The 26,581-nt window shown below is 40.2% G+C and overlaps 1 protein-coding gene and 1 non-coding gene across 3 annotated transcripts in view; both read left to right on the top strand.

The window, feature by feature from the left end:
* Positions 1 to 2,257: 2,257 nt before the first annotated feature.
* LOC132416200 (U6 spliceosomal RNA) lies at positions 2,258 to 2,366 on the top strand. The gene has a single exon (XR_009517486.1). It is a non-coding gene; the product is annotated as a U6 spliceosomal RNA (small nuclear RNA).
* Positions 2,367 to 17,640: 15,274 nt separating this feature from the next.
* Positions 17,641 to 26,581, top strand: part of EPS15 (epidermal growth factor receptor pathway substrate 15) — a 159,825-nt gene continuing 150,884 nt past the window's right edge. The window contains exon 1 of one of the 2 annotated variants that reach the window (XM_060021833.1): positions 17,641 to 17,796. In XM_060021833.1, coding sequence (XP_059877816.1) covers positions 17,764 to 17,796 — 33 coding nt within the window. In that variant the 5' untranslated portion in view covers positions 17,641 to 17,763. The remainder of the gene's footprint in view (positions 17,797 to 26,581) is intronic. The other variant, XM_060021824.1, reaches the window with a different exon arrangement.

Below are 26,581 nucleotides of genomic sequence, written 5' to 3'. Positions count from 1 at the left end.
CGACCTCACCTGAATGTTGTGAGGTTGAACTGAGAGAGTATATGTAATGCAGCGTGCCTGGCACATGGTAAGCGCTCCATAAATCTTTAGGCACTACTTGATAAGTGTCCTGGGAGCCCAGAGCCCGTAGAGCTCACCCACAGTGCGGCCTTAGGGGGAACTTGAATCATCATCAAGCTCCTTTAAAACATTTCACTGGACATTCAAATGGTTGGCCTGACAATCCTTTGGGCTATGATTCAAGATGAAAGTCCCAGAAAGGAAATGAAGCAGCAATGTGCAGACCACCCCCACCCACACCCTGCCCAACACAGCCGTTTGGACCAGGACTGGGAATCTGCCCCAAAGGCAGGCAAGCAACCAACAACCTACAAATGTGGACTGGCTTCTAAGAAATGAGTTGGACAAATCAATATTTCTCTCCCAGGGGTCTGACTTGGGAAACATGAAGTGACTGAGGCAATTAACAGCAATGAAAACTATAACTAATTAAACTATGACATTGAGTAAGGATATGTGTGGGAGGAGATAGAGCCTGGGCTGTCTCTATCACAAACCAAAGTGATGAGGAAGCAGAAATTATGAGTAAACAGAAGCTATGAAGTAGAAAAAGATATGTTTATTCAACAAATATTTCTAGAGCCCCTTCTATGAACTAGGCACTGTGCTAGGCTCTGAATATACAAAAGTGACTAAGACACAGCCTCTGCCTTCACAGCACTTAATTTTAGTAGGGAAGAGAGACAAAACAAGTAAACAAACAAATAAATATCAACAAATTGTTTTAAGGACTAAAAAAGAAAACAAGTATGGGGCTTAGATAGAACATACCAGGAAAGGAGCTACTTAAGAAATAGCATGGTGAGGGAAATTCTCTCAGAACAGATCATTAAATTGAGACCTGTAGAATGAGAAGGAGCCAGAGAGAAGAGTATTTGAGGCAGGGGTTGTGCAATGCCTGCCAGTAAGAAAAGGCTTATTATGTACAAGGAAGCTGGGAAACAACAACAGAACAAAACAAGCCAGGTTGCTGGAGGGAAATGAAGGAAAGGGAAGCAGCCAGCAGCCTGGCGGGGTAAGCAGGAAGCGTGTCACAAGATCAGCAGGCCTTGGAATGGAGTTGGGTATTTAGTCCCTGTGTAGAGAGAGGCCGTGAAAGCATTTGAGGTTGGGTAGTAACGTGATCCAGTATAAAGTGGTAGATAAGTGCAAAGGCTAAAGATTCATTCTGGGTCCAAGCCTAAGTTCTACCATTTACCAGCTGTGTGATCTTGGGCAGTGCTTAACCTCTCTGTGCTCCAGTTTCCTTTTCTATAAAATTGAGGTAAATTGGTTTTTACCTCATGGAGTGGTTTTAAAGACTAAATACATATAAAGTGCTTGCAGCAAGTCCTGGCACATAATAAACACCTCATAAATGTAAGCTTGTACTGTTATTTTGTTGTTAAAAAGGTCATGGTAGCTTCTAAATGGAGAATGAATGTGTGGGAGATAAAAGAGAGGCCAGTTATGAGGCAGATGAGGAGTCTGGGTGAGAGATGATGAGTGAAGGGGTGGTAGTAGAGACCGAGAAAATTGGACTCATTTGACATAATTTTGGAGGTAAAATTTTCATATATCGCAGATAGATTGGACATTGTGGTTGAGGAGCATAGAGAAATCAAGAATGACTCCTAGGTTTCTGGCTACAGCAACCTGATAGAACTGATATTTACTGTGAGGGAGGAGCCTGGGGGAAGCAGTTTTGGCTGGGAAATGAGAAGTTCTATTTTAGACCTGTTACACTGAAGATGTCAGTGAGACATCCAAGCAGATGTCAGTTAGGCAGTTCGTTATAGGTTTGGAAACCAGAGGAAAGGTCTGGGATGAAGATATCAATTTAGATGTCATTAGCATAATCAGCATTTGAAGGCTTAGGCATGGCTGAGGTTGGCTAGGAAGAGAGTACACAGAAGGAAGTGAAGGGAGCCAGGAGGCCTGAGGAATAACACGTTTTAGGGTGGTTGAATAGACAAGGATAATGAGGAGAGGCCTGTGAAGAGAGAGTAAAACCAGAAGACTAAGGGAACAAAAACCAAGAGAGGAGAGTGTTTCAAGACTATTGGAGAGATTTGCTTAGAGTGTGGAAAGGTCCAATAAGATAAGGATAGAAAAATATTAGTCACTGATGACTTTGACAAGAGCAGTTTCAGTGAAGTGTGTGTGTTGGGGGGTCACACTTCAAATAGCACCCAACAGGTTGAAAAATTAACTGGAGGTGCTCTTGCTTTGACAGCACGTATAGTAAAACTGGAACAATACAGAGAAAATTGGCATGACTCCTACATACAGATGACACACAGATTCGTGAAGTGCTACATATGTTTTGTGTATGGATCTGACTTTTGGACAATGTTAGCTTTTACATATTCAAAAAAGAAAATTGGGCTTCCCTGGTGGCGCAGTGGTTGAGAGTCCGCCTGCCGATGCAGGGGACACAGGTTTTTCCCCCGGTCTGGGAGGATTCCACATGTCGTGGAGTGGCTGGGCCCGTGAGCCATGGCCGCTGAGCCTGCACGTCCGGAGCCTGTGCTCCGCAACAGGAGAGGCCACAACAGTGAGAGGCCCGTGTACCGCAAAAAAAAAAAAAAAAAAAAAAGAAAATTGAACCAACAAGAATGAAAGGGATCGTAAAACTGAATATAAACAGAAATAAACCTAACTATATTTAAATAAGTAATATAACCATTCTGAAAGAAAATAAAAAACGGATCTGGATTACTTTTGTACACAGTACTTTGACTATATTCCCTTAGTCTAAAAACAAAATAAAAATGCAAACAGACACTGAACACTATTTAATAGATTGTTTTCAGGGACTTCCCTGGCGGCGCAGTGGTTAAGAATCCGCCTGCCAATGCAGGGGACACAGGTTTGAGCCCTGGTCCAGGAAGATCCCACATGCCGCAGAGCAGCTAAGCCCGTGCGCCACAACTACCGAAGCCCGTGCACCTAGAATCCGTGCTCCGCAACAAGAGAAGCTACCGCAGTGAGAAACCCGTGCACTGCAACAAAGAGTAGCCCCTGCTCGCCGCAACTAGAGAAAGCCCACGTGCAGCAACAAAGACCCAACACAGCCAAAAATAAATAAATAAATTAATAATAATAAATGTTATCTTTAGTGGAATGGATATAGCAATTCTGAAACTATTTCGTGTATATCATAACACTGAACAAATGAAAATACGACGTTGATGTCGTTGAGAGCCAGAGTTCTCACTGTGGGAAAAGGGAGATGCAAATCAGGAATTGGAGAAAGAACTCTGTGGTGTTGAACTGGAATTAGAGATACCAGTACTGAATTCATGATTAAAAATAGTTGAACTATATATTAAGCTGCCTTTCCTCCCTGGCTCTGTTTACTTAAAGGACCTAGAAGCAGTTACTCCCCAGTAGCAATGGATATATCTGGTGCCCAGATCTCGGCTTCTAAATACCATTCCCCACCTAAAGGAGTGCTCTTTTGGAGAGAGGGATGATTTCCAAGTCTAGACAGGGAAAATACAAGATGAACCTGGAACATGGTATTATACCAGAAAGCAAGGAAATGCTGAAAAAAAAATGAGCATGTGTCAAAAGGACACAGAAGCCAGCTTAAAGGGGGTCTCAATGGCCAAATCTAGGACAAGTTGAACAATAAAATGAATAATGACAATAATGGATTATAACCTATTAAATAAAATAAGAATCCATGAGGTTTTTTTTTTTTACTGGTGATAATAAATATAGATTAAATATAGATAAATAAGAGAGAAGGGAAAGATCTTGCTTACAGTAGAATGCTAACTAAAATAATGTAGATGGACTAATGGAGTTATAGAATCACCATCTTCCTTTTTTTGGCTGCAAGGCTTGTGGGACCTTAGTTCCGCGACCAGAGATTGAACCCAGCCCACAGCAGTGAAAGTACATAGTCCTAACCACCAGACCACCAGGGAATTCCCTAGAATCACCATTTTGCAACTATCATAGTAATTGATTCAGGCAAGAATTATCGGTGAATATGGAAACCTTTGGGCAAAAGTTTTGACGAGGAACAGGATATTTACATAGTCTCAGCGTACCTCTCCACAGACTACTCATTATTTACATAGAAAAAAAATAATAACTTTACAGTGAAGACCTAGCAGATACCACCTTAACCAACTGATCAAAATGAATATGATCAATAATGGGACCAGGTAACATCGTATTTCTCCTCATGTGACACACTATCCCATAGGTAGTATTCCTGCCCACTCCAAAAAAAGAAAAATATAAATCTCATCATAAGGAAATAGGACACAAACCCAAATAGAAGGAAATTCTATAAAACAATGGCCTGTACTTAAAAAAAAGTCAGTATCATAAGTAACAATCTATTTTAGATTAAAAGAAACTAAAGAGTCATGACAGTTAAATGCAATGCATGATTAGGGATCAAGCACTGGATCAGACCTTGTACAGGATGGAAAACTGCTATATAGGATATTATCAGGCCAATAAGTGAACTTTGAATGTGGACTATAAATAAGGATTATATCAGTGATAAAGTTCCTGAATGTAATCTTCATACTAGGGGTGGGGGTGGGGAGAGGGGTGTATAGGTATGTAAGAGAATGTCTTTGTTCTTAGAAAATACACACTGAAGTATTTAGGGTATTAGGGGTAAAGGCTACAATTCAAATGGTTCAGAACTACCCCTGACCACACTCACATACAGCTATATATTTATGTGTGCATGTGTACACATATACACACACACAGATAAAGAGACTGTGGCAAAATACTAACTTTTGGTGCCCCTGGATAAAGAGTACATGGGAATTCTTTGTAATATTTTTACAACTCTTCTGAAAGTTAGGAATTATTTTAGAGTAAAAAGTTTAAAAATAAATTGGAGATGAGTAAGTAGAAACAGTATGTAGATAACCCTTTTGAGAAATTTGGCTGTGAAGGGGAGCAGAGAAGTAGACCCAGAGTCAGGGTTGTAAAATATCTCTTCAAAGACGGGAGAAACTAGAATAGGTTTGCATGGTGATGAGAACAATGGTGGGCCTCAATTCCTCCTTTTTAAGAAGAGAGATTTGATGATATACCCTTTCCTCAGGCCCTCTAAGACTCTCCTACCTTTAGATAATGTGAGCTCCTCTGAAAACACATTTTATTCCTTAAACTTCAACCAGGAAAAGACATTTGGGCCACCACTGGAGGGCAGTACAAAATGATGTTGCATGTCATTGTGGTGGTTTTATTGTTTCAGCTGCTGGAACAAAACAAAGCCCTTTACATGATTTTCTCTCAAATGTGTTACATGAAATAAACCTCCTTCTAACGCACTTTTCTTTTTTTTTTTTAAACATCTTTATTGGAATATAATTGTTTTACAATGGTGTGTTAGTTTCTGCTGTATAACAAAGTGAATCAGCTATATGTATACAAATATCCCCATATCCCCTCCCTCCTGTGTCTCCTTCCCACCCTCCCACCCTCCCTGTCCCACCCGCTAGATGGTCACAAAGCACAGAGCTGATCTCCCTGTGCTATGCAGCTGCTTTCCACTAGCTATCTCTTTTACATTTTTTAGTGTATATATGTCCATGCCACTCTCTCACTTCGTCCCAGCTTACCCTTTCCCCTCCCCGTGTCCTCAAGTCCATTCTCTACATCTGTAATGCACAACTTTTCGCAAATGTTTTACAGAAGAAAAGCCCAACATAATTCATAACAGGAGTTTGGCAGGCGGAGTGAAGTGGTGAGAGGGTCTCATGCTTGGAAAAATGCCTGTCACATAAATTTAATAAAGAATAAATGATAACAGAAAATTTAGAGCATGTCACACTTGGAAGGGACCCTAGAGAAAGATGACTGCAGCCCCTTTTTTAAAGATAGCACCTTGGGTCCAGAGGAGGGGAAGGACTTGGCCAAAGCTACAATGACAGAGAAGGTAATGGTTTCAACATTTATCTGGTTAGTCTGTGAAGACAGAGGTTGTGATATCTTCAAATGACATCATAAATACAGCTTGCAAAGAGACTGACCCCATCATTGATATTGATACTGAGTTCCTGAAAAAATTGTGACACCTCAGTTGCGAGACCGTGTCCCTTCCGTCTTCCTCAACCTTGGGAGAATATGACTATTTGCCTTCCACTCTTATCTGCTGCAACCGGTCCTAATGCTCTGGACAGCATAATTCTGATCATATCCAGCCTATTTCCCACACCTCTCTCACAGGAGCTTCAGACCCATAAGGGATCACATGTCAGGCTTCCCTACCAACATTGGGGGGTGGAGTGGAAGGCTATTGGAAAGAAAGTGAATGGGCATGTGGCAGTCCATTGTTTGGAAAGAAACAGCCGTATCAGTGCATTTGAGGGGAAGTGATCTTAAAAGGACAATCAGAAAATCCTAGTGAAATGCAAAAACTCTAAATATGACCTAAGTACATAAAGGAAAAGAAAGACTTTAGACTGATCAAAATACAGAAAGCAATATGACTTCATATCACGCTAATAAGTAGACTCAGTTACATAGAAGGCACCTAATGTCACTATTACCTACATAAAATGTTCAGGCATTAGCCTGGCATTTTAGCTCCCACCCCGTGCTCCAGCCATTGTTTCCTGAACACGCGCTGCCATGGTACAACTGCTATGATATATCAGGCTATGCTCTATACTTGCTCCATTTTGAGGCTCATCTCAAATGCCACCTTCTTTGCCTGCGTTCCTTTATCTGACCCTCACACTTACTTGAAGATTCTTTTTGGCTACAGCCATTGCATGTGCCTGTCTTTAGCATTCATTTCATTCTGCCTTGTCTTCCCCACTACATAGTGAGCACTTTGAGGTCTTACTACTACTATTTTTTTAAATTTTATTTATTTTATTTGTTTACTTTTGGCTGCTTTGGCTCTTTGTTGCTGTGCGTGGCTTTCTCCAGTTGCGGCGAGTGGGGGCTACTCTTTGTTGCGGTGCATGGGCTTCTTATTGCGGTGGCTTCTCTTGTTGCAGAGCATGGGCTCTAGGCATGTGGGCTTCAGTAGTTGTGGCACGCGGGCTCAGTAGTTGTGGCTTACAGGATCTAGAGGACAGGCTCAGTAGTTGTGGCGCACAGGCTTAGTTGCTCCGTGGCATGTGGGATCTTCCCGGACCAGTGCTCGAGCCCGTGTCCCCTGAATTGGCAGGCGGATTCTTAACCACTGTGCCACCAGGGAAGCCCTACTACTATTATTTTAGGGATTGTTTCCATTCATTAATAATCTGCCAATAATCTTTCTTATCTTTCTATACCTCTCCTGTCTTTCCAGCTCACTCACTCCAACTGTTCTTTGGTTCCCCCCTTGGCCCTACAATCTAGTGATCCTAACACCTATTCACCATTCCTTACCCATTTCATGTCCTCTCACTTCTCTTTTTATACACTTCACTTCCAAGGTCCAATGTTATCATCACTCCCTTGATATGTCCTCTCCTCTCCTGCCCCGTCTTGCTTTGTTATTTTGCTTCACAAAATCCCTACCCTGGACAATCTAACTCTTCACTTACTCTCCACCTTTGGGAAAGTGGATGAAGAAAAACCCACAACTATATCAACTGGACTCTTAAAATTCATCACCACTAACCTCACGTGGGCCGTTAGTGCTATCTGGGAATCATTTTATTTTAAAAGTCCATCCACTTTCCCTAAATGATTATTTCATACCTTTTCTTTACTCAAACTTCCAACACCTTCTGCTTTCTTTTCCCTCTCAGCAGATAGCTCACCTACCTGCATCCATGCCTGCATACCCAGTCCTCTCTTTGGTACTCTAAAAATCAATCCTTTCCCCTCTGCTCCAGCAATCCTCTCTCTTACCTACATAATTAATACTTCACTTTCCAAAGGATCATCACATCAGCTTAAAAAAGTGCTCTGTTATTTCTTACCTTAAAAAACAAAATCTCTCCTGACTCCATATCCCCTTCTAGCTACCACACTTGCATCTGCTGTTCTTTTTACCTTGATGGCCACCCATCCTAGATATACTCTTGGTCACTCTCTTACTTTAAGTCTTTTCTCAAATGTTTCCTTATCCATGAGGACTTTTCTGACCACCCTTAGTAGACTCTCAACCTCTCCCATATAAGCTCATATAAGCTCCCATCTATCTTTCTTCCTTCACTAATATATTTTTCTCCTACCAACTTATGATTATATATATACATATTCATATGTATGTACATATGTATACAATCATAAGTAAATAAGGAGAAAATATATGATTTATAAATTATATTTATAAATATATATTATTTATTTATTTATAATTTTATATATAGTTTATATAATTGTCACTCTTCCGCCATTGAAATATAAGCTGCATAAAGGCAGAGTTTTGTTTGTTTTGTTTACCGTTGTATCCTCAGTACCTAGAACAGTGCCTAGCACATAGTAGACTCAATAACTATTTTTAAAATAAATGAACAAATGATAACCGTACAAGGTAGATCTATTTTTATCTCCTCTATTTTATAAATGAGGGAACTGAGGTTCAGATAGGTTAAGGAACTAACCTTAAATCACACAACTCATAAGTGGCAGAGCTGAGGTTGGAATTAAGGTGTGTTTTCCTTTAAAGCCCACAACTTTAACCACTGTGGTATACTGCCTTCTCTATATCCCTGCAATCAGTCTTCTTAAGTCTATCACCACTGCCTCTGCCTCGCTCCAATAACTCTTACCAGGATCTCTAAAGCCTCCATCCTTGACCCCACTGCTCCATCCTTTTTTTTGTTTAATTAATTTATTTATTTTTGGCTTCGTCGGGTCTTAGTTGCAGCACGCAGGATATCTTCGTTGAGGCATGTGGGATCTTTCGTTGAGGTGCGAGGGCTCTGTGTTGTGGTGCCCGGGCTTCTCTCTAGTTGAGGCGCGCAGGCTCCAGGTCACGTGGGCTCTGTAGTTTGCAGCACATGGGCTCTAGCTGAGGAGCACGAGCTCAGTAATTGTGGTGCACGGGCTTAGTCGCCCCAAGGCATGTGGGATCTTAGTTCCCTGACAGGGATCGAACCAGGGGATCGTCCACTGCACTGTAAGGTGGATTCTTTACCACTGGACCACCAGGGAAGCCCCTCACTGTTCCATCCTTTACACAGAGCCAGAGTGACGTGTGTGTGTGTGTGTGTGTGTGTGTGTGTGTGTGTACAGTTAAGTGGTTTTTACTGTACCCACAGAGTTGCACGACCATACCATTATCTAATTACAGGACATTTTCGTCACTCCAAAAAGAAACCCTGTACCCATTAGCAGTCACTCTCCTTTTCCCCTTCCCCCAGCTCCTGGCAACTGCTAATCTACTTTCTGTCTCCACGGATTTGCCTTTTTTGGACATTTCATAGAAATGGAATCATACAATATGTGGTTTTTTGTGTCTGGCTTCTTTCCCTTCCTTCAGTGTTCATCCATGTTGCAGCATGTATCAGTACTTCGTTCTTTTTTATTGCTGAATAATAATACTCCATTGTATGGTTATACCACATGTATTTATCTATTCATCAGTGATGAACATTTGGGTTGTTTCCATCTTTGGCTATTATGAATAATGCCACTAGGAACATTCATATACAAGTTTTTATGTGACTACATTTTTAATTATGTTTAATTATGTTTTAATTCCTATATACCTAGGAATAGAATTGTTGGGGCCTATGGTAACTCTATGTTTTACTCTTTGAGGAAGTGACAAATTGTTTTCCAAAGTGGCTGTACCATTTTACACATCCACCAGCAATGTATGAGGGATCCAATTTCTCCACATCCTTACCAACACTGAATATTGCAACAATCTCAACGACATCACTATTTTGCATGTGGATATACAGTTGTTACTGTGCATTTTAAAAATTATAGCCATTTTAGTGGTGTGAAGCAGTATTTCATTGTGGTTTTGATTTGTATTTCCCAAATGACTAATGATGTTGAGCATCTTTTTGTGTACTTTTTGGCCATTTGTATATATTCTTTGGAGAAATATTGCCTCAAATCTTTTACCCATTTTTAATTGGCTGAGTTGTAAGAGTTCTTCGTATATTCTGGATAGTCCACTTATCAGGTATATGATTTGCAAATATTTTCTCCCATTCCTTGGATTGTCTTTTCACTTTCTTGATGGTGTTCTTTGAAACACAAAAGTTTTAAATTTTGATGAAATTCAATTTACCTATTTTCCTTTTGCTGCTTATGCTTTTGGTGTTACATCTAAGAAATCATTGCCTAATTCAAAGTCATGAAGATTTGCATCTATTTTTTTCTTCTTAGAGTTTTATAGTCTTACATTTGCATCAATGATCTATTTTGAGTTGGTTTTTGTATATGGTATGAGGAGGAAGCCTAACTTCATTCTTTTTGTTTGTTTGTTTGTGGTTTTATTTATTTATTTATTCTTTTTTTTTTTTTTTTTGGTTGTGCTGCGTAGCATGAGGGATCTTAGTTCCAGGGATCAAACTCCTGCCCCCTGCAGTGGAAGCACAGAGTCCTAACCACTGAATCGCCAGGGAATTCCTTAACTTCATTCTTTTACGTGTGGACATCCAGTTGTCCCAGCACCATTTGTTGAAAAGACTATTCTTCCCCAACTTGAATTGTGTTGGCAATCCTGTGGAAAATCAACGGACCATAAATGTACAGGCTTATTTTTGAAGTCTCAATTCTATTCCATTGATTTATATGTCTCCCCTTATGCCAGTACCACACTAACTTGATTACTGTACTTTAATGGTAAGTTTGAAATCAGGAACTATGAGTCTTCCAACTCTATTCTTCATTTTCAAGATTTAGTCCCTTGCAATTCCATAGAAATTTTAGAATTGTTAGTTTCTGCAAAGAAATTAGGTGGGATTCTGATAGGACTTGCCTTGAATCTGTAGATCAGTTTAGGGAGTACTGACATCTTAAATTTTCTAATCCATGAACTTGAGAAGTGTTTCCATTTATTTAGGTCTTCTTTAATTTCTTTCAATGATGTTTTTGTAGTTTTCAGTTACAAGTCTTATACTTCTTCTTTGGTTGAACATCAGCTGAAATCTTTGACTTGCATATAGAGACAATATTGAAAATAACAACAAAAAACCCTCTTGAACACTGAGCACCGAGGGTGTATAATTACATTTATATACAGTTAAATGCAAATATGATGCTACCATTCTATTTACATATTTTGATTTTCTGGACTGGGGGACAGAGTGGATAGTGTCTCCAGTGCAAGTATGTGCCCTTTTTTGTCTCTTAGTACCAAATGTTGCTGTGAATTGGGACAGTCTCCTCAGATTTTTAAAATTTGACAGATTTACTTCAGATCTCTGTTAGGGGTGAGACACAGTGTTTATCAGTAAAACTAATGAACACGGGACTGTTATAAAGATAACCAAATCCTTAATCATCATTGTCATAACCATAATGTGATAGTCCCCATTTGTAGGGCACTTATTCCCATTCCCATGTGCCAGACACTGTGCAACGTGCTTTATAAGCATCAACTATTTAATTTTCTTAATCACTCTGATATAGTTTGCATAAAACTGAGGCTCGAAGACTTTACATAACTTGTCCATGGTATTATAGCTTAAGTGGAGACCCTGATTCAATATCAGATTTGTCTGATTACAAAGCCCATCCTCCTAACCACTGTCCTGATGTTAGGGTTCCTGGCCTATAAACTTGACTTCCTTTTGGAATGATAAAATAGGTTCCTGATTGTGCTTTTAAAAAATCAAGGCCACTAGATTTGAAAATACTATCAACACAAAACACTAATTGTCCCATTTGCTTCCAGTGGTGATTTTGCATCTCTGAGAATCTTCAGACAGATGCATTTCTCTAAGCCTCTTCTGGCCCAGCCATGGTTCCCTCTGGGTATTTCCTAAAATTCCCTCCTCCAATCTTCCTCTGCTAGTTCCTCCCTCTCCCATCCCCACCATGCTCCATCCCACCAAACATCTCAACATGCCCAGAACATACTTGTTCTTCTGTGCTTTGTTGACACATACTTCACCTGGAAAGACCTGGCTCTGTTGTAGGTCAATGGTCAGGGGTTTGATGAGAAGTCCCTGGAGGGTTTTAAACAGGGAATTGATAAGATCTAATGAACATTTTAATAAGATCACTCTGTCTAGTATAAGGATAACAGACGTAGGTGCAAACATGAAATTGGGGAGATTAGTTAAGGAGCTCTAGCAGTGGTCTAGGAAAAAGGTGATGGTGGCAGTGAAGATACTGAGAGATGGTCAGATCTGGAATATATTTTGAAAATAGAATTGGAATTTTAGATATATACTGGAGGTTGAGCTAGCAAAACTTGCTGATAGTTTGGATGTGGGCTATGAAAGAAAGCACAGAATCAAGGAAGAAAAGCAATGAAGGCCTGAACAAGGCATCCTCTATTTGTGTTATGAGATGTTCAATACACAGTCATCGTTTTACACTGAGACACAACTGTGATTGTGGCTTAGAAAATCTTTGACTGAAACAGTTGTCTATTTGTCATTATGTGTTCATGTGGGGTATCTTAGCTTTCTCCATGTACATGAACCTTCTAAGAGCAGGACACTGTGCTAGGTCTTTCACAAAAGTTGCATCATTTAACTTACCCCAAACCTTAGAAGTAGGAGTTAATATCCCCATTTTACAGAGAAGGAAACTAAGACTTAATTTATGATTTCACTGAGGTTACATATTTAGTAATGGGCTGAGCTGAGACTTGAAATCAAATTTTACTCTAAAGCCCATGTTCTTGTCACTGCAATAATTCAAAGGTACAGAATCAGAATTCCCCAAACTTTTCTCCTCATTAATTGAAGCCTCTGTTGACCTTCATGTGTCCTACTTTAGAGCCCAAGGCTGGCAAACAGGACAGCTTTGTTCTGTCTGTAGCCCATCTGCAGACTTGCCTTGTGATTTAGGGCAAGCTTCTTAATTTGATGGTGTCTCAGCATTCCCCCATGTTAAAGCAGGACTTGTAATTAGTTATGGAGACAATTCTTTGAAATCTTCAGATGAAAGGACCTGCAGCCTTGAGTGTAAATATTTTCTTTCCCATGGTGTTCTTTTTGTTTCGTATAGCTTCTGGGACCCTTCATAAGGAAAAAGAAAAAAAAAGAGAAAAGAAAGAAAAAGGAAGGAAATAGGACAAGTGTAAAACTGTATTTGTTTGCTTGCTACAAGCCAGTGGAACTTTCGGGACATAAATGTAATAATCTCCCTTACTCTACAGAACTCAATAAACATTACTAATAAATGAATAAATTTTATTCAAAAAAACTTTAAGGTAGGCCTTTTTTTTTTTTCAGTATTCAGGTTCCTTTAAGGGTCTCACTGAAGATCTTTAAAAATGATTTCTATTTTGTTTCTGGCTTCTGAAATCCTAAATATTCTCCAGTAGGAGCTAACGCTTATATAGTGTCTGCTGTGTGCCAGGTATCAGGCTAACTGCTTTCACGTGAAACCTCATTTAATCATCATAATAGCACTATCGGGTAGGTGCTAGTATTACCTTCAATTTAAAGGAGAGGAAACCATGGCTTGGTATAGTTCTTTGACTTGTCCAAGGCCACAAAATAAGGAAGTTGGACTAAGCTGGGTCTTCCCAGTTCTAAATTCAGGCTCTTCCCAGGACACCCCCTTGCCCTGAAAAATTAGCAATGACGACAATTTTGAAATGTGCTATCACACCCTGGGTGTGTGTGGCATTTAAAAATCTCTTACTGCTTGTTCTTTCCAGTCCCTGGCACAGCGACAGTTATTTGTGTAGCACAATTGTTGTTATTGTGCAGCCTCACATATTTTTTCTGCCCTGGGCAAACATGAACAATAATGGGCTATATTTATGAAACCAGCAGCTTGGAAGCATGACCTCCAGATTACCGTTACAATTGTAGTATAATTTTTTTTCTGTTTTTGTAGCTTAGCACTATTTATATAGAAGGGCTATCTCAAAGTCTCATGCCAATAAACTGGTTCTTTGTATACTCAGAGGGCTCCTCACAGGTTTTTTCCCCCCATAGTTTCGATCAATCAGCCTGCATTTCTAAAAGCTGACGTCACAGACATGCAGTGTTCATGAAGAGCTGATATGACAGTCACCTCCCAAAGTTGGAAAATAAATAAAAGTAGCTGTGGTTTCTCTTAAGGATGGATTGGGGAGGGGCTGTGGAGTTAGAGTAGGATAGAAAGATGGAAAGATAGGCTGATGACAAAGCTGTTCATGATCTAAGTTCTCTTCTTCAAGATCATCTTGGGTTTAGGATTACTATAAATCCATAGCCTCATCTTCAGGTTTCCATGGTCAAAAGCTCCGTATTATGAAGTCTTCTTGGGAGTGATCAATGTCTGCAGGACACCAGCAATATGCCCTAGTAAAAAGCACATTTGAATCAGAACACCTATGTATAATTCCTAGCCTTGTCACTATGAATTTGGACAAATTCCTCTTCTGTAAAATAAAATTAATAATAACCCCTACAGTGAGGATTAAATGAAATAATGTACATGAGAGCAGCAATTGTTGGCTATCAGTATGCAGAAGTAAGTCATCGCACACAACTTTACCTAGGGAAACAATGACAGGGATATATGTGTCAGCTGTTCAAAGCACTCCTTTCTAATAGTTAATGTATCTGCAAAACTGACTTAGTAATTGGAGGGTTGTTTGACAGGTAGAGAGTTAAATGGTGATGTTGAAGAATGGTATCCTTATAGGGACTTCCCTGGTGGTCCAGTGGTTAAGACTTCACCACAGAGGGTGTGGGTTCAATCCCTGGTAGAGGAGCTAAGATTCCACATGCCTCGTGGCCAAAAAACCAAAACATAAAAAAAACAGAAGCAATACTGTAACAAATTCAATAAAGACTTTAAAAATGGTCCACATCAAAAAAAAAGGGTATCCTTATATTAATACTGCCACTTACTGAACACCCATTTCAGGCCAGGCTCTTTGATAAGACATTTATGCATGATTTCTAGTCCTTATACCATCCCTACAAGGTAGGTATTATTACCTCCAATGCACACATGAAGAATATGAAGCTTACAGACCCAGAGACATTAAGTTGCCCTACAAAAATCAGATAAGTTCTTTTTGTCTGCTCCATGAAGCTCATTCTTTTTACAATGAATTAGATCATAACATATCTTCCATTAGCTACATTTTACCCTCCTAAAATAGATCTGGGATATGACCCAGTGCTTTGATGAGATCTGGGACACGAATTTGCAAACTCTCATTGGTGTGTCATCTAAAAAAACATCCAGTCCTGGAAGTTCTAGGCCTTTTCCAGAGTTTAGACCATCACTCCCATCCCCCACTATGTCAAGTTTTTAATTTAAACCAGAACCAATGAGCAAAGAAGGTAGCCAATACAAATTATTGGTGGTCTGGAAGGGAGCCTGGGGCAATTCCCATACAAGTAGTCTTCCCTTGCTTAGGGGTCTGATTATCGTTATTATTATTTTAACCAAGGCCCAAACCTGCTCTAATATGGTTTGGAGGAGTTTCCTTGAACAGCAAGCGAATTTGTACTCCCAGTAGCAATTTATTCCATGACTTTAAGATTTCTTAACTAAATCCATGTATCTACATCTTTAGGTATTTCCATACATGTTATCTCATTCATCCTCACAATAACCCTAAGGTTGTACAAGTATTAAATAGTTGAGACAGGATTGGAACCTGGATGTTTCTGATGTCCAAGCCCTGTTTATTCCACTATGGTATACTGCTTTGGTTATTGGCTGTATAACCTTGGCTGTTATTGGCTGGTTATTGGCTGTATAACCACTTAATGTCTATGACCTTCAGTTACCTCATCAGTAAAGTGGGTATGATGATTACTACTTTTCATAGTTGTTAAGTTCAAAAGTGATAATATAAATTAGAAAATTAAAGTAGAAACACCAGTGGTAGTTATAGCTGATAAATGTACCAGGTGGAAAAGGAGTAATTTAAAACATTATTTTCCCTTCTCCCTTAAGTTAAAAAGAATAACAGCAAAAAGAGGCCAAAGGAGACTCTCTTGAGTAAGTTGTTGCTCACCAGACCTGCATGGCTGGCTCTTTGTTGGCTGGACCTTGTAAAAATGGGGTCTGAGTACAGTCAGGAATTTCTGAAGGCATTTCTGGGATGGTTTGCCTGTGGTGGTAAAGGTCTAAAACCTTACATGGGGCTAACTCCATCCTTGGCCTTGTTCAGTTGGCCCTCCTGTGTGTCAAACGGGGACTACTACAAGAATGCTAACAGGGGTGTGGGCCTGATAGAGTTATGGTTTGTTGCTGTGGGAAGCCACCATGACTGAGAAAGGAAGACCCATTCCAGGCAAAGACATTTATTAAGGCCTACTCTGTGCTAGGCCAGATTGTGAGAGGGGTGTAGTTGTGAGTCAGCCCTCTATTCTGATGGATTTTACAATCTAGTGGGGGTATAGAAAAGCCCTCAACTAACTCTTAAAAACAAGGCAGAGTGTAAGGATCATATCAGAGCAACTAAGAGGTGGGGTGGGATTTCCTAGAAGGTTTCTTGAAGTAGGTGGCATATAAGCCAAGCCTTTAAGGATGAGGATTTCAAGTAACTGATCGGCAGCATGAGAAAGTGTAGGCTGTGTTATGTTTAACTTGGCAGGAACTAAGGCCTTTTACTGAGTACATAACGCATTCTAGTGTCTGAGGATATAGAAATATATAAGAAACAGTCCCTGCCATTGAGGAGCTCTCAGTCTAGTGGGTAGACAGATGTAAAGTCATTAGAGTGATGATGACTTCATAAGGTAGAGAAGAAATGTTAAAAAGAAGAGTGTGTAACTCTGACTTGGGAGGTCAGGAGATGTTTTGCAAAGGTGATACTTGAGTTGTGTCTTGAGAAAGCAGGAGGGGTTTGCCATGTGGACTTAAGGGAGGAGTTGGAGTGGTGCAGGCCCCTGAGCTCTTTCATTGAACAGTCTGAATATGGTAGGCAGCAAGTGGGCTAGGAGAGTATTCTTTCCCCTTCCCACCTAGATTTTCATTTAAGAGTCTTCTCTTTCGATATGACCTCCTAATAGCCAATGGTTAAAGTGAAAAGTATTGGAGTCTGACCTGGATGCTAATCCACCAGCTATCTAATCAGCTTTATGACCTTATGTATGACACATATTTGTGTTTCAGTTTCCTCATTTGAACAACTTATTTATGTCTCGGTTCCTTCACTTATACAATTTAAAAATAAAGCATCCAGCACAGATTCTGGCATATGTAAAGCACCGCTATTATTTCCTATCGTTATCTCATTTAGTCCTCACAAGCAACTTGGACTTTGGGTATAATTTCCCCCATTCTTCCGAATTAGAAGCTTAGAGTGGGTAGGTGACTTGATTAAAGTTCCCAGGACAATCTGGAGTTGTCTCTGCCTCCACAGCTCGTGCTTAATTTCATCTCCGCGCCGGGTTCTCTCAGGCGGCCCCAGCGGCAGGATCCAGTCCGGCGACAAAAACTCCGGCGCCAGGATTTGGGCGCCGCCGCGGCCTGCGCCCAGAGGGCGGGGCCAGGCGGGGCCAGGCGGGGCCAGGCGGGGCCAGGCGGGGCGGGGCGGGCGAGAGGAGGGAAGTTGTCGAAGTTAGGGGAGACGCCCGCCCGCCTGCCCGCCCGGGCCTCGCCTCCGGCTGCTCCCTCCGCCTCTTCCCCGCCCCGAGCCCCCGTCAGCCAGTCCTTCCTTCCCCTCCCGTGCATGATGGAAACACCATGGCTGCGGCGGCCCAGCTCTCTCTGACACAGGTAACGCCACCCGCCAGTCCGCCTGGCTCGGACGGCCGGTGTCCCCGGCCCCCTCCCCCACCGTCCTATGGTTCACCGACCTGGGCAGTTTCTCTCTGCCCCTGGCGGGGCGGCCGATACTGAGAGCGAGCGCGCGCGCGTGTGAGAGTGTGTGTGTGTGTGTGTGTGTGTGTGTGTGTGTGTGTGTGTGTGTGAGAGAGAGAGAGTGTGAGTGTGACTGGGGGAGGACGCCATCCCGAGACGGTAGCTCAGCCGCGGCAGCCGCGACCCCGCCCCGGCCGGTCGGCGCCGCAGCCCCGCCCCACGCGGCGCCCTCTCCTCCCGACCCCGCCGTGCCCCCCGACCCGCTTGGTGTGTGCCCGCTCCTCTCACTCCAGTTCTGCTTCACCCACCCAGGAAGTTTCCTCCTTCCAGGCCAGAAGCACCCAGGTGAGCTCCTGTTGAGCTCTCGCGGATCAGCCTCATCCTCGGGTCAGCCCTTGTCCCACTCGAGGCTCGCCCTCGGGACAGGCAGAGTCACCTTCCTGAGCCAGGCGCTCAGGGTTGCCTCCAAGCCAGTCTTTCCTCTCTAAACCGGCCTTTTCCCAGCGGAGTCCGACGAAAACCCTTCTCCAGCAGTTTTCTCCAGTCAGTCTCTCTTCCACTAAGTCTCATTCTACCAGAGCGCGTACTTACCTTGCTAGCCCCTTCCTGGATTCAGCCTCTTCCCCTCCTGATCAGGTTTCCTGCTGGGTCAGATCCCCCTATTCAGTCTTTTCCTCCTCAGTTCTGCTACCACTCCTACCCGGTGGGCTCTCTATCGCTGTCCAAGCGGAAAACAGGGAAACATCCTTGAACAGGTGTGATGGTCCCACCAGTCTTGGTGCTGGGAAGGACGTAAGAGGTCACGTGTACTGGGGGAATCTTCACCAAAACCTGTTCTCAGGGTCTTTTCTCTTGCCATTCTGCTTCCTTCAGAGTCAGTCCTCGTGCTTCCCAGAAAACCGCTCAGCATCACTCTGGGAGCCTTGTTTCTCGCTCTCTGTAAAGAAAGCCAATTGTAATCTTCCTGTGGTGTCCTGAATGGTGAGGGGGATGTGCACCTGTCAGTCCCTTCCTGCTTTTTTGACCAGATCTCACCCCAACCTCACCTTCTCAGCCTGTTCTCTGCAGAGCTGGTGGCCATGGACTTCTCCGTTGGGGCCCACCCCAGCCTTCCTGCCTGCCCTGTAGTATCTCCCCGCCACCTTGTAGTCTCCTTGGCCTGGATTTGTCAGGGCATCTAAGGCAGAACACTGGGATAGGCTATACATTGGGGCGGGAGAGTTTCCTGTGTTGGGATCAAGAGACTTTGGGGGTCTTTTGCCTAGCATTCGAGGATAGAGATATTGAGTGAAAAATGTTCTCCACAGGAACCAGGAATCATGTTAATAACTTGTGCCTCCGGTAAGATAACTAAGTTCAGCTTGCAGGAATTTTCAGCTTCATAAGTGAAGTCTGTTTCTTTTCCAGTTTATTTGGTGTTGCTTATCCTATTTTGACAAGCAGATATTGGGGAAGAGTACTTGGAAAATGGTGATTTAATCTTGGTAGCGAATCTCTTTGGAAGGGTCCTCCTGAAAACTCAGATTCGGGGAATGGCAACATTGACTTTTGGGTGTTCACTTTTTAATAGTCTAGTTAGTGATATGCATTAAGCAAGATCCTGTTGGCAGGCTGTTGCTCTCTGGCTCTGTTGTCCAATTCCAGCGGGAGTTCTCCCCTCTTGAAGATTTTGTTCCCCTGAGGACTTCTATAGATTTGCTTCTTAGTTGTGTGCATACTTTATTCTCTCCCTGGGTAAGACCATGTTTTCAGTTTCTATTTACTATCATCTCTGGATATTTTCTTCAGGCTCTGTCAATTTTATAGACAGTTAAGTAATTTAAATATGTTCTTGTGGTTATATATTTAAATATTAACATCTACACAAAGTAAATACTGAATCAGGAGTATTATCCTTCATTGTTTTACATGTAAGAGAACAAACACTGATGGTTCATTTATATTGAATAGCCAAATAAGTCAATTTAGAATATTTTGATTTTAAGACATTAAGAGGCAATAAGGTATATTGTAAAGGCACAGGAAAAAGAAACTTCCCAAGTGTTAATATACCCTAATGTGCCTCCTTGTTATTTAAAAACTTTGCTGATTTGTGTTTTTTAATTTAATTTTTTAACTGCTTGAGGCAAATAAACTGAGATAACAGTGCACCCTGGTTTCACATTCATTATTGATTTGTTTATGTCACCATCACCCCCCTGCCCCAACACACATTTAGACATAGCTATACTCAAGTGAGATCCTCCAGGGCAGGGACATCTTTCAACTCATCTGTTTCCCTCAGTGCCCATCTGGAAGAAAGTGATTAGTAACTGTTTGTCTTATGAATGGCTGAAAATTCTGAAGGTTTGTATGACAGTTACAAAGATTAAACTGATGCTGAAGTTAGTTTCTGCCTCTGATCATAAGATGATAATGGTTTTGGAGTAGGTTCATTCATTCAACCAATGTTTGTTCAGTACCTTTTATGTGCTATGTACTGTACTGGGATTGTCTTGTATATATTTTTTTGCCTTTATCAACTAAGCAAAACTGACAGTTGGGGGAAAAACACCTGAAAAATATTTTAGTTTACTCTTTCCTTCCTCTTTCTTCTGCCTGCCAACCAACCCTCCAGTTCCCCACCCAACAAAATAAATTATGTAAATTATCATGGTCTAGCTTCTAGACAGGATAGACTATTAGAATAATGAAATATTAGTTTCATTCCAAGCTCTTCCAGGAGCTAACTGTATGGCATTAAGTCTCCAGGCCTCAGTTTTCTTAGTTTTAATATTCATTAAACAAATATGTACTGACCATTAATTATGTACTAGGAATTATTCTAGGTGCTGAGGATATACTAATGAACAAACTAGATGGCAGTTCTTGGAGCTTGGAGACAAAAAAAACATGGAGCTTCCATTCTAGTTGGAGAGTTTGAATTAGCTGATCTAAGGACCTTTCCAAAGAACATTCTTTTTATAGATCATATTATATGATTTGGAAATCTAGTGGTGACTTTCCTATGGTACTTTAGTGCAATATAGCCTTAGTGGTTTTTTTTTAAATAAATTTATTTACTTATTTGTTTATGGCTGCGTTGGGTCTTGGTTGCTGCATGCAGGCTTCCTCTAGTTGCAGCAAGCGGGGGCTATTCTTAGTTTTAGTGCACGGGCTTCTCATTGTGGTGGCTTTTCTTGCTGTGCAGCAGGGGCTCTAGGTGCGTGGGCTTCAGTAGTTGTGGCTCGTGGGCTCTAGAGCGCAGGCTCAGTAGTTGTGGCTCACGGGCTTAGTTGCTTCGCAATATGTGGGATCTTCCCGGCCCAGGGATCGAACCCATGTCCCCTGCATTGGCAGGCGGATTCTTAACCACTGCACCACCAGGGAAGTCCAGCCTTAGTGTTTTTTAATTTTAGTTTTCTTCTCTGGGTATTCTATTCTTGTCAATAAGAAGTAAAACTTGAGTGAGAAAGCTCTTGTGATTTTTGCTTATGGTGGTAGATTACAGAAAGATATTAATGCTTCCTCTTTTTAAACTTTGCTGATTGCCCATTTCTTCCTTAAGGCTGTATCTCTAATAATAATGATATTAATACTATTAGCTTCCCTTTGGGTGTTACTGTATGCCAAGAATTTTACTTCACTTAACCTAACACTCCATTTTACAAATGAGGGAAATAATTTGCATAAATTAGTAAGTGATAGATCTAAGATTTGAACCAAAGTCTGTACGACTTCAAAATCTGTCCACTGTACTTCTCTGTGTACTACATGCTCGGCATATCCATTGCTCCCTTGTATTTTTTATTCTTTTTTTCCAGTATTTGCCTTGTTTTCCTAATTAGGTACTAAACTTCTTGAGTAGGGAAGCATTATCTTTTGCCTCTGAATCTCCAGTACCTTTCCTGGCTTTTTGACGGTACAATTGTGGGCGTACAAGTACTGCTCTTGATGATGAGGAAGGTTTTATTTTATTGAAAGATGGCATAATATGAGTATTTTAAATAATCATCTATCAGTTCAGCTTTATGCTGAAGTTTCCTTGTTTTAATTTAGCAAGGATTCTTTTTTTTAATAATAAAAAAGCCTTTAGAATGGGACTTAATTAAAAGTCTTAATATTTGATCAAAAACAATACATGCTATAAGGATACTTTTTTTTAATGCTTTTTTTAAATTGCAAGAGTGATAAAACTGCATTACAGAAAATTTGGAAATTGGAGGGAAAAAATCTCCCATAATTAAAGCTTTTGGTGTTTATTTTCAATTTCATTAAAGTAGACAGTATGTGTTAATATGGGTATCACCGTTGCAGTCTGGTTTAACAGTTATGATGGTAAATACAGGGCAGAGTGTGAAAATTATAACATGTTCTCAGAAGCAGAAAAGGAGTATTTATTCAACATGACATATCATTTGAGTTCCTACTATGGGAAAGGCACAATAATGATATTTTTCTTTTTTGCCTGCAGTTACAGTCCAGTATATTCAGGAAATCTTTGTTTCCTTGAGCAGTATTTAACAGTTTTCAAAAATGGCTTGGAATGTTCAGCATTTGGGAGGAGCTGTCACAGTTAAAATTAATTAGGAACAGTTGGTTTGTCCAATAGAGTGTATTCTTTTGTTTTCACTCTATTTGCAGACAGAGCAATGATAACAGACTAACGTAGTAGAAAAAGATTGAGCATCTTTATTTAGTGACGAATCATAGTTCTAATCCCCTGTCTCACTAATAGTCTAATTTAAGGTCTCAATCTAAGGTGTTTTACTTGCTCTTCAAGGAATTTTAAACACAGTTATATGCTTCTTTGTTTTGTGAATTTTGGACTTAATAAAACTGGAACTCTGGAAACCAAAATCAGTAAAATGGCTTAAGCGAGAGAAGGGATGGGAGAGGGAGGTATGTAGGGAGGGAGAGGGGGAAAGATCCATTGATAGAGGTCTGGGTAATTTGGAGAATTGGTAGAAATAAATGAAAAATTAATCTAGGCAGAGTTCGTTAGGCAAACCCATATACTAAAATTTCATTTTAAAGTAGTGGAACTCTCATCAACAAGATAAAATATTATATCTTCATTAAAAATTTTTATTAATCTGAGGGATGTTGTAATTTGAATGCTGTATTACAGTACAGTGGAAACATTTTATTTAGACAAATAATCTAATCCACTTAAGCATCATAGAAAAAAGACTGGAAGAAAAAAAACACCAAGATTTTATGATAGCATGGTTATAATTTTTACTTACCTTCTTTTCAACAGTGAGCATGTATTTCTTCTGTAATCAGCCAACTTAGCATTTCTGTGTGACAAGTTTTTTGAAAATTCACCCTTTTAAATTGAAATCAATAACTATATGTAATATTGATATCAACTATACTTCAATTAAAAAAATAAATAGCTATATGTTAAGTAAAACTTTGTGTTCTAAGATGGCATCTATATTCACATTTCATCTTAAACATTCCCGTCTTTGGGTTTAGAGAAATTGGCCAGAAGAATGATAAAAATTATTATTACAATTGGCTTGGAGAATTCAGTCAGAGGACTAATTTATAATTTTGTGTGCTGCTTTATAATTTACGAAGCATTTTATGCTCTCTCATTTGATCTTCACAATAATCAGTAAGCTAGACTATTATTATCATTATTTCAAACTAGAGAATAGTCAGGCTCAGAATTTTGACTTAGGTTTATGCTGGCTCTCTTACTTACCGACTGTAAAACTTATGTTAAAAAAAAGTTCAGGGCTTCCCTGGTGGCGCAGTGGTTGAGAGTCCGCCTGCCGATGCAGGGGACACGGGTTCGTGCCCTGGTCTGGGAGGATCCCACATGCTGCGGAGCAGCTGGGCCCGTGAGCCATGGCCGCTGAGCCTGCATGTCCGGATCCTGTGCTGCGCAACGGGGGAGGCCACAACAGTGAGAGGCCCGCGTACCGCAATAAAAACAAAACAAAACAAAACAACCTGATTAGAAAGTGGACAGAAGAACTGAATAGGCATTTTTGCAAAGAGGACATGCAGATGGCCAACAGGCACATGAAAATATGCTCAACGTTGCTAATCATAAGGGACAATGCAAATCAAACCCATAATGAGATATCACACACCTGTCAGAATGACTGTCATAGAAAAGAACACAAATAACAAATGTTGGTGAGGATGTGGAGAAAAGGGAACCTCCATACACTGTTGGATGTAAATTGATGTAGCCACTGTGAAAAACAGTATGGAGGTTTCTCAAAAAATTAAAAATAGAACTACCATGTAACCCAGCAATTCCATTCCTGGGTATATATCCAAAAAAACACAAGAACACTAATTTGAAAATATACATGCACCCCAATGTTCATAGCAACTTTATTTACAATTGTCAAGATATGGAAGCAACCTGTGTCTATCAACAGGTGACTGGATAAAGAAAATGTGGTATGTATATATATACAATGGAAATATTACTCAGCCATAAAAAAGAATGAAGTTTTGCCATTTGTAGCAACATGGATGAACTTGGAGGGTATTATGCTAAGTGAAATAAATCAGACAGAGAACGACAAATACTGTATGATAGCACTTATACGTGGAGTCTAAAAAATACAACAAGCTAGTGAATATAACAAAAAGAAGCATCTATCTAGTGGGTTAAATATTAACGCAAAGATCCTGGAAGGAAAACATTCTTATGCCACTATTGAGAAGGAAGAGGACTGATGTTATGTAAACTACTAAGCAGTAGGTACTTTTAGGTGATTTACATATATTATTTCACTTAATATTCACAGCCTTTCTACGAGTAGGGATTAATCTTCTGCATTACTTACTCAGGGTTGTGTTGTAAGTGGTAGATTTGAGATTTGAACCTGGGCACATCTGTTCTAAAGCACATTTGCTATGCTGCTTCCTGTAAACAGCCATTGCCAATATTTCAGACAAATTTAGGGATAAAAATGAACATTCACATGATATTACATTCCTCTATTGTTACGTAAAAGGAGCAAATTACTCAGTGGGATCTGTGTGTGAGTGTGTGTGTGTGTGTGTGTGTGTGAAAGAGAGAGAGAGAGAGAGAGAGATACAGAGAAGAGGTCAGTTTGGGGATAATAATAATTAATGCATATTGCGAACTTATGATTTGTCAGGCACTGTTTTCAATAATCCTTACAACCTGTTAATCAGATCATCCTTATTATTCTTGTTTTATAAAAAGAGAAAACTTAGGCACACAGGTGAAGTAACTTGTTCAAGGTCAAGCTACTGCTAAGTGTTAGAGCCAGGGTTATAACCTAGGTAGTGTAAACAACTTATATAAATTGAACGAGTCTGTATTTCTGAGGGCAAAATAGCTCTGACAGAACTAATTAATGGTGCCATTCCTTGGTTATCACTGAACATATGTTCTAGGCTGCAACATCTTATGTGAAAATCAACTTTTCATTGCATAGACCACATCTCTAGAAAGTGATTATTGTACCAAGTTATAGTGGAGGGTTTTTGTAGACATGATAGAAAGTAGTTTTACATTTTGCTACCTCTAGGAATTTATTGCTTATGAAAACCTAAGCCTATTTAGGTTAGTATACGTCACGTCAGTATTTACATTTAAGCTAATAGTCTCTTGGACGTGGTAGTTTGGACTTGGAGTTCCTTCAGTATCATATTACTAAAGATCATACTGTGTATCAGAGAAAATTTTCCCTAAAAAACAAACTGTTTTACTAAGTAAAATAGAACTGCTAGGTCTGGGGATTTCTGGTGTTCCAGATATTAAAAATTGTTGAAAAAATGGGAGTCTCGGGCTTTGCAGTCAGAATGTCTTAGGTTTCAATCTTTTGTTTGATTGTGTAACAAGTTTCTTAGCCTCTTTCTTTTTTTACCTATAAAATGGCAAATAAACTTAACTTGCAGGATTTGTTGTGAAGAATATGTGAAATGTTTATAAATGTCTTGGATCAGTTTAAATGGTAGCAGCTATTAACAACAACAACTACTACTACGATCACTAGCCAAATGTTTATAATAGCTAGATTTTAGTTATTTATAGGGCTGTTAATTTTTATGAAATGTTACACTTAATTAAAATTTTCATAAATCACTGATACCAAGGATTATTGGTAACTTCATTCCATCTTGTATTCACTAGGTACAACACAGTTACATCATTATGCATATACTAAAAATACGAAGCTTACATGCATTAAAAGTGCTTCCATTATTGTTGGTCCACCCTCTTTTATTTCAGAAAACATTTACTGAATGCCTCCTGTGTCCCCACCGTGTTAGGTCTTGGACATACAAAGAGAATAAGACCTAGGTTCATGCACTGAAGTACCTTTTAATCTTTTAGGGAGATAAACACTGACTCTGGGGTGATGAGTACTATGATACAGGATGATAGAAGAAAGGCACTTGGGTGCTGTGGAGTATCCTGATTTATGATGAAACTTTTTGTGGTAATTTAGTTTTTAATTTTTTCAGTGTTTTACAGTGTCCAAGATTGGTACTGTGGATGACATTTATTTATTTACTTATTTGGCTCCACTGGGTCTTAGTTGCGGCATGCAGGATCTAGTTCCCAGACCGGGGATCAAACCCGGGCCCCCTGCATTGGGAGCGAGGAGTCTCAACCACTGGACCACCAGGGAAGTCCCAGCATTTTAAATTGTATTTAAAAGGATAACATAAAACCATAGGAATATTTGATTCCAGTCAAATTGTATTTTGG

This window comes from Delphinus delphis, chromosome 1 (assembly GCF_949987515.2).
Source record: "Delphinus delphis chromosome 1, mDelDel1.2, whole genome shotgun sequence".
NCBI classification, from domain to species: Eukaryota; Metazoa; Chordata; class Mammalia; order Artiodactyla; family Delphinidae; genus Delphinus; species Delphinus delphis.
The sequence above is the reverse complement of the archived record's forward strand: the minus strand, read 5'-3'. Positions and strand labels throughout refer to the sequence as shown.